At 41.7% G+C, this 7,881-nt stretch overlaps 1 protein-coding gene across 1 annotated transcript in view; it reads left to right on the top strand.

Annotated features, from left to right (window-relative positions):
* Window positions 1-2,117: 2,117 nt before the first annotated feature.
* LOC119735419 (dynein heavy chain 8, axonemal-like) overlaps window positions 2,118-7,881 on the top strand; it is a 146,375-nt gene continuing 140,611 nt past the window's right edge. The window contains exons 1-5 of the mRNA XM_038209120.1: window positions 2,118-2,286; window positions 3,891-4,081; window positions 6,497-6,631; window positions 7,156-7,243; window positions 7,517-7,665. Of these exons, the coding sequence (XP_038065048.1) occupies window positions 3,917-4,081; window positions 6,497-6,631; window positions 7,156-7,243; window positions 7,517-7,665 (537 nt within the window). The 5' untranslated portion in view covers window positions 2,118-2,286; window positions 3,891-3,916. The remainder of the gene's footprint in view (window positions 2,287-3,890; window positions 4,082-6,496; window positions 6,632-7,155; window positions 7,244-7,516; window positions 7,666-7,881) is intronic.

Below are 7,881 nucleotides of genomic sequence, written 5' to 3'. Positions count from 1 at the left end.
ATTGATGAGCTTCAAATTCACCAAGTTGCTTACTGGCACAGTAACTCGATTAAAACTTCATGGAAAATCATGTGAACAATGATAAAATTGTGATATTTAACCCAGAAAACAAAAACGATCAAGTCCCTCACGTTAGGCAGGCTTCGCCTAATGTTTAGCCCTATTTACGGACACCTCATTTCCCCTCTCTTTGTTTTTGTGGGCTAAATATCAAGATGATATAATTTTTCACATGATTTCCCATTTATTTTTGTTGGGGTAACTGTGCCAGTAAGTATCTTTGTGAATTTGAAGCTCATCAATACTGAGGTTTGGCAAGACTACTTGGTGATATAAGAGGGAAAAGGAAATGCGCGCAACTTTAGGGTATAATGGCAGCCATTTTGGATCTTTATTATGTCCTCAAAATCTTCAAGTCTCTGATATGCTTTAGAAAATGTTATTTAAGTAAGGATATGTAAGTAAAATCCCCAAAATATACTTTTCAAAAAATAAAAAAAATTAACATCTAACCAAATATGGGAATAAATATATTACACGGCAGGGATTAACGCTTTATGCAAATTAGGCACCCTTCCCAAACGAATTTCTGGTGTCACCCCTTCTAAATATCTTCTCTGGGGCCATAAGAATATATCTGCCAAGTTTACTGCTTTGGACCAATCGGTCACGATTCCAACCGTATGCAACCTGACTACTACATGTATAGGCCGGGAAGGGGCCGGCGGGGGGTGGGGGGGGGTGGTCGGCTGCACGGTCCATTTTTTCCTTGCGATTGATTTGACACATCTGTTTCTGCGTAATCAGCTGGGACGGTTTAATATTGGATTATGAAAAGGTTTGAAAAAAAAAACGCCCCCGCCCCGCCCCCGCCCCCGCCCCTTCCACCATGGCTACGGTCGGCCCTGCATCACTGATCTGGTTGTGTGTCTGCAAAATACTGCTAGCCCAACCTCGTCCCCAGGGTGTCGAGCAGTACGCGCCCACCCTGGAATTGGATCATTTGCATGTGCAAGATTTTTGAACACGTATGCAAATGAGGAACAGTCTGGTGCCTGGATATGCGTTAAACATTAGCGGGTTTTTTTGTATGCGGTGTCTGGGGTAAAAACAGAGTCAATTCGTAGCAGCGCGAGCACGGCGTGAGTTACAAAAACACGATTTTTGAAATCAAACTGTTACGATCTTATCGAGACAACATGCAGTATTATATTTTATATTAATATGAGCAAATTGTAAAGGAAATTAGTATTTTCGAGAAGGCGTGAATGATCGCGAAAACACGTACTGCACGTTGTGAATAATAGCACCAAGTACACGATAAAATCCATTACTAGCCAATTGCGGTATCCAATCAGGATACAGGAAGAAAGTTTCCTATCCAGGGTTTACTATTGGAAACGCGGTTGGAAATAAAGTAAGCACTGGGGACGAGGTTGCTGCTAGCCCTACATAATGGATCGAATGAAGTGAGCCCTCTAGCACTGATTGACTGCTGAGTAGCCGGCTGTACCCGTAGCGGAAAATGAGCGGGCTGTTTGCGCTTGCACGTAGGGCCCAAAGTTGGGACATAAAACGCGCTTCAGTTAGCACTGTACTGTGTAAGACATTGATTTATAATAGGCAAATTCTTTTCCCCGGGATTTAATACACCAGCCAAAATTCACAACGGAAATCTCCGTGGAAAAACTATAGAAGATTTCCCCCCTGCACCATTCCACAGTTACATCTGCAGTGTCAAAAAAACCCCCACTCTTGCATGCTAGACGTATGCATTATTACTTTTACTGTACATGATGTCATCAAAACTGGCAGACGTAAACGTTTGTCTTTTTTGACTTTGATAGTCGAGCATTTTGATTGGATAAAAGTTAGAGCGCTTTTGACGCGTAGCGGTTTCACCCACATATAATTACACCACTACAAAGTAGTTCGGCAATCAATACACATTTCCTCTTACAATACAAGCATTGATGCTTAAATACAATTCCATTTTTAAGATAATTGATTTAATTAACATTCGATGAGACCGCACAGTTTTATACTGCACGTCATGTTTCAGAATTAGATAAACAATAAAAACATTCCCTGCGGATGTGTTTTTATTGAGAAAGTGTGCATTTAAGCAAGCAGCCATTTTTGCAGCTGGAGTGTACGTGTACGTACGTACTTTGCAGACTTTGTCTTTGAAAGAGTGACATTTTTGAAGACTTTTGCAACAAGATTGCACTTCCCTAACCTAAGAAAATTGATGAGTCAACTTGTTGCCGCTTATACGATCATCAGGTAAGTATTTTGTGTAGAAAGTCTGCTTCAGTCTGGTGAATTTTGGCTGGACGAAAAAGTTACATCGATCGACCATCGTGAATCATCATGCATGGCCAGCAATAACGTGTGTGCATGATGCATGGGGCTTGTTGCCAGCCGGGCTCAAGTGGGTCGGCTCATGGTCAATCAGTCCTTGGTTCACACACTCATGAGAATCAAAACCTTTGGCAGCAATAGCTCCATGGTGTTTGCATGCTGGTACAATATCGTAAGGTTGACGACTGGCGCTTGCACGGCCACGGACATAACCTGCATGACGGACTTGACCTGCAAAAACCGCATGACGGACATGATGATGTTGATAATGTGTTTAGTTTAATAACGTTGGTTAGTGCATCACTGCATCATGTGCATGGATGGGTCCTAACTTAGCAGCTTCTTGTTTTTTTTGCGGTGATCATGGGTGGGAGGAATGATGTAGGGCCTGGTGTGTCTCTCATTAGTCTCAAGGCCAAGCATACTGCGGTGTTGTCCACTGCATACACTGCACTAATTTTAATAGGGCCTACAGTCATGACAGTCGTTTTCTTCCGGCATGTCCGGATTTTCCTAGTTCCAGATAGCTTCAAGTTCAAATAAAAACCCACTTCTTTTGGATTAGTCTCCAATAATTTTGTTTCTGACAATGTGCATTTTGAAAAGAAAAATGTAAGCTCCTTGCGACCTTGCCTACACACAAAGATTTTTCCGATAAAATGTTTAGAAGAGGAATTTTGGTCAGATTTCCGACTCGCACTTTGACATGTTTGGACGGTTTGTAGAAAATCACGGGAGCTGCGAATCGACGATAAATTTTCTCCTCAGTATATCACTTGTACCGTGTGATTTCAAATATTTTGTTCATACACTACAGTAGGCCTACATGCAGTCGTATAAACTAGCTCTTCCATCTAATGCTTGTTGAATCAAAATAAGTTGTAAAGTCTCTAATTTTTGAAAATTCGCCAACGAATGACCGTATGCTTTTGCCTAGTTCTGGATAGCGCGTGCACTTTATACCCAACTACACGCGCGATAATCGATTTTGTATGACATATTCTAGAGCTGGGTCAAAGATTTTCGGTCTGTGCGTGAGTTCGAGCCGTTGCACTGCAGACAAAAGTTTCAAAATCATTTACGTTTTGTTCTCTTTTTAAAATTTGCTTCAGAATTCTCTTGAATGAACTATTTTTTGGAAAATGAAATAATACTTTATCAGAATATAAGCCTATGCTTGATTCAGTTGGTTCTGGCTGAAAAAAAATTTCTCGAGCGATTTTTTTTTTCGCATGAAGCAGTTTTGATCGATTCGGAACTGATTGAACCGATCCGGAACTAGGAAAAGTGACATCGGTACTTTTGACGTCGTAAAATCAAATAAAAAGAGATTACATTTTGAAAATTATTTTGTGGTCTCTCCATCACTCAAGGTACACTTTTTAATCAATGTCACTTGAATTCGTGGAGTAGTTGAGCCGAAAGCAGCCTGATTGATGTTTGCTATCCGGAACTAGGAAAACGACTGTATTTGAATATTATTTAAGTGTTTGCATTAAAAAATGATTTCTCTTTCACTTTTGCAGTTGATATTGTTGTGTAGGGAGCCGAGATGTCCCATGATGAGCTGAATGCTGCCAGTGGCTCACATGGCCACATCGATAGCAATGACCACCCACCAGCTGACAAACGGAGACTCAGCATTCATCCCAGAATGAGAATGCAGAGGAAGAGCTTGGTGGGAGCTCTACAGGCAGAGACACTCAAGGAAAGACAGGTACCTAAGATTCTAATCGTACGACGTTAAAGTACCACATGACCATCGGGTTTTTTCGACCCCCGTGATAAGTCACCATTGTAGTAGGCAAGAGTTAGGTTGGCAACCACGCTGTGCTTTGTAAACTAGAGAGTAGGGTTTATTTTCACATAAAATAACTGCAAATTCTTTATCAAATGGAATGGTCACTACGGTTGTCATAATCATGCCGACCCAGCACTGCTTGTTGGCTCTACGTTTTTCTTACTGTGTTTGCCATCCATCACAGCTTTGAAGGCACTCTTACATACAAGCACGGTGCGCTTATGTTCTTTGCCTACTACAATGGTGACGCTGACTTGCTGGTTCCTGGATGTAGACCAGGTCACGTATTGAAACAGTATTGATACTGATACCATTTAACTTACTTTCCCATTTCTTTCAGGATATGACATGTTTTGATGGTCTCATATGCTTGCAGTAATAGACCAATCCATTATAAGGCCAAAACAAAAAAATGGCCTCTGGTCAGCGCGCACATCAATTTAGATCTTGCGCGTCAATGTTTTATTTATTTTTTAAATTTTCCGCGGTTGCTACAACAGCGCCCCTCTATTGCCGCACTGCCTCAAATTTTCGTGTTCAGCTGAACTCCAAATGATGGAGGGCACCAAGGCAAATGATGGAGGACACCAAGGTACTAGGATACCAAAAAAAAAAGCAAAATAGTACCCACCTTGTCTGTACAATTCAAGCTTGAAAAAAAAAAGAAAAGAAGCTTCCCCCCCCCTCCCAAAAAAAACACACCACGGTATCGCCACATCATTAATTCCGGAACTTTGGTCTCACTGGTTGAGCCCGAGTCCTAAAATGCTTTGAGCAGTCACAGAGGTAGTTAATGTCTGACGTGCGTGCACAAAAATCTGACATGCGTGAACATGATTATGACACATGCAGCTGAAACATGCAGTGTGGCATTGGAGAGATGCACATGTACATGTAGTTGCCCAGGGGCGGATTTTGGGAGGGGGGGGGGGGTTGCGCTCAGTGGATCGGTCCATTCCCTTTGGTGACTGTCCCCAAGAGCTTTTCTTTTTCTATGCAAAGTATCGTTCATGTGAAAGATCGCTGACATTCAGCTGAGATTTTTTTCTAAAGTAACTATAAACTGGAAAGTTTCAGTACATAAGTGGGCTCCAGACAATTCTGACTAGTAGTTGCTCAAAATCTAAAGATGGGTGCTTAACAACTAACATTATGAAACTTCAGCTCATTGAATGCTGTATATTCTGAGAAAACAATATTCTAGGATCTCAGTTTCAATTCAAAAGTTGCCGAGTCGTGCTTTGAATTGCGCCCGAAATCAGCATCCGGGACATGTTCTCATTCAGCCGACTGCAGCTACGCAACGTCACTCACTCAACTGATGAATAATAGTGTAGCGGTCCGCCGACCCTTCGTCCCTGCCTCCAGCCGGGAGATGCCGCCGGACGGACGCTGACAGGATTAGGCTTTCCCGATGAGCGGTTACCGGGAAACCCGGGACGTTACTTCGTTTGGAGGAAGTATACCCCCAGGCATTGCAGTGGACCAGAGATACTCGCACTCAATCACTCTCACCCTATTAGGCCCAATAACTCACAGGAGACAATGATTAAGTCACAGTCCTCTTTATATAACGTAACAATGGTGTTTTATTGTGTGCGCCTTGACAGGCGACTCCTATATAGGCGTCTATCGCTAACTCTAACGTGGACACAATGTTGGCTGCTTATTCTAACTCTTCCTGGCCAGTTAACTCACCAACTAGTGATGTAAAGGCAGCCCGTCCGGTTGGTCCCTCTTCTAGATTAACTCGCTAGCGGATAATCAATCGCAGCGCTGTCAGACCTGCATGAAACTGACTGACGACTCACCCAAGAAATAACTCGTGTCATGCGCTTCTGCTTGTGACTGACAGAGTGAGTGAGTGTCGCGCGCGCGGCTGACGCACGCTTTTATACCCGCGGGCAGCGGGTGCATAGACAGTAGCAGCGCGGAGACCACCGACGCGGGCACCAGTACCCTAGACTGGCACTATGTCCAATGTTTCGTTACAATAGCAACTGCGCGCACGTGTGCATTGTGTCAACACTTGCGCGCACCCATTCACGGATTCGCCGAATTACAAACCAACTACTAACGGAAATTTCCAAAAATGCGTCACTTGACGCATCTTTTGAAATGGCCTTCTTTCATTGCTTTCTTCAAAATGACACAATGCCAGAAAGAATCATTTCACAGGGAGATTAGTGCCATCTTTAAACCAAGTAAGCTTTTCTACAATAATTTTTTCAGTTACTTTTTGGATAGCTGCAATGATCTGTGGAAGTGCCCAAAACACTTTGATTTACATTTCCTATCATATTAAAACCCACTCTTTTTACATCTTGCTAGGCTCGAGCTAAAGATGCTCGTGAGATGCGTCGCACTCGAATCTCCCCTCTCCACAAGCACATCTTTGACATCATCCAGCTGCATACTGGCCTGGAAATACCAGCCATAGAAGAACATATACTGGACTCCTCTGAGGTAACACATGAAGCTTTACGATCAGTTTTACTGAGGATGAAATTAGATTTTAAAAAGTTGTTAAGTCAAACATGGTAAATGGATGGTAAATGTTCAATGTAATTTCACCCTCCGTGTTTGTCAGAAAACAATTTTCTTTCCTGTTTTTCTTAAGCTCGGTACCGTTATTGTGAATGTGCAGTAGCTTTAAAATGAGAATAAATGTTGATGACATTTTGCCTTCTAGACTTTGCTGGCTTTTTGCTGTCTCCAGTCGAAAGGGTATAGGAACCCAAGTATTTCAATGTTTGTAAGATGAGAATTTGTGTTCATAACAATGATTGATTGTGGTCTTGTTTGCTTTGATGAAACTACCGTTGTTTTAGTTTGTGTCTTTTCAGTGAACTCTGTAGCTTACAATGTGAGCATTTTCAAAATAATTTATCTTCTTTATTTTGAAGTTTTTGTCTTTTCAGTGAACTCTGTAGCTAACAATGTGAGCATTTTCAAAACAATTTGTCTTCTTTATTTTTTATTTTCCCCAGCAATTGGACTTAATGGACCGATTCTTTGAGAAAGATGGCTCACGATCGCTGATGTGTTTCCTTCAAGACGGTGATGCGCCCAGTCATGGTGAGTGAGACATGTGGGTCAATAATTAAGTTAAGGAGAATAATAACCAGTAATGAATGAATGAATGAATGAACACAGTAATACAATATCTTACCCAAATTTCATGATCTTCTGTGCAATAAAAAAAAATGTGCTTATCATCTCTATGAAATGGCCCCTGGTCATCCTGCTGATGAAGACCAGCGCTCTTGGACAAACATTTCAGTAATGGAAGAACTTTGTGTTGAGATAAAAGTTGATGATCATTTTGTTACGTGGATTTCATCCATGCAGATTCTGGTCGCATTGTGACGCTGCCCAAAGGAGGTAAAATGCAGCGATTGTTTGTTACCAGTGGTCTGGAGGAAGGCCTGACTGGACAGTGCATCTTCTTCTTACGGAGCAAGACTGATCAAACTCTCAACCAGCGCAACATCCATGAGGTCAGTCTGTTGTCATATACTTGTCATATTTGTACGATTTTGACATTTTATTAACTGTCTTGTTTGGCATGCCTGTGGTGAGCTGTTTTATCCACCAAGTTAATAAAATAGTTTCAAGATTTTAATCTGCCTTGTTTTGTAAAAGGCTCATTTCGTTGTTTTCAAAATAGTCATTATTTGACAAGACAATTTGTTTTGTGATACAAGTGTTAGAAT

The sequence above is a fragment of the Patiria miniata genome, unplaced genomic scaffold (assembly GCF_015706575.1).
Source record: "Patiria miniata isolate m_02_andy unplaced genomic scaffold, ASM1570657v1 HiC_scaffold_29, whole genome shotgun sequence".
In the NCBI taxonomy this organism is placed as follows: domain Eukaryota; kingdom Metazoa; phylum Echinodermata; class Asteroidea; order Valvatida; family Asterinidae; genus Patiria; species Patiria miniata.
This window is presented reverse-complemented; position numbering and strand designations above follow the sequence as displayed.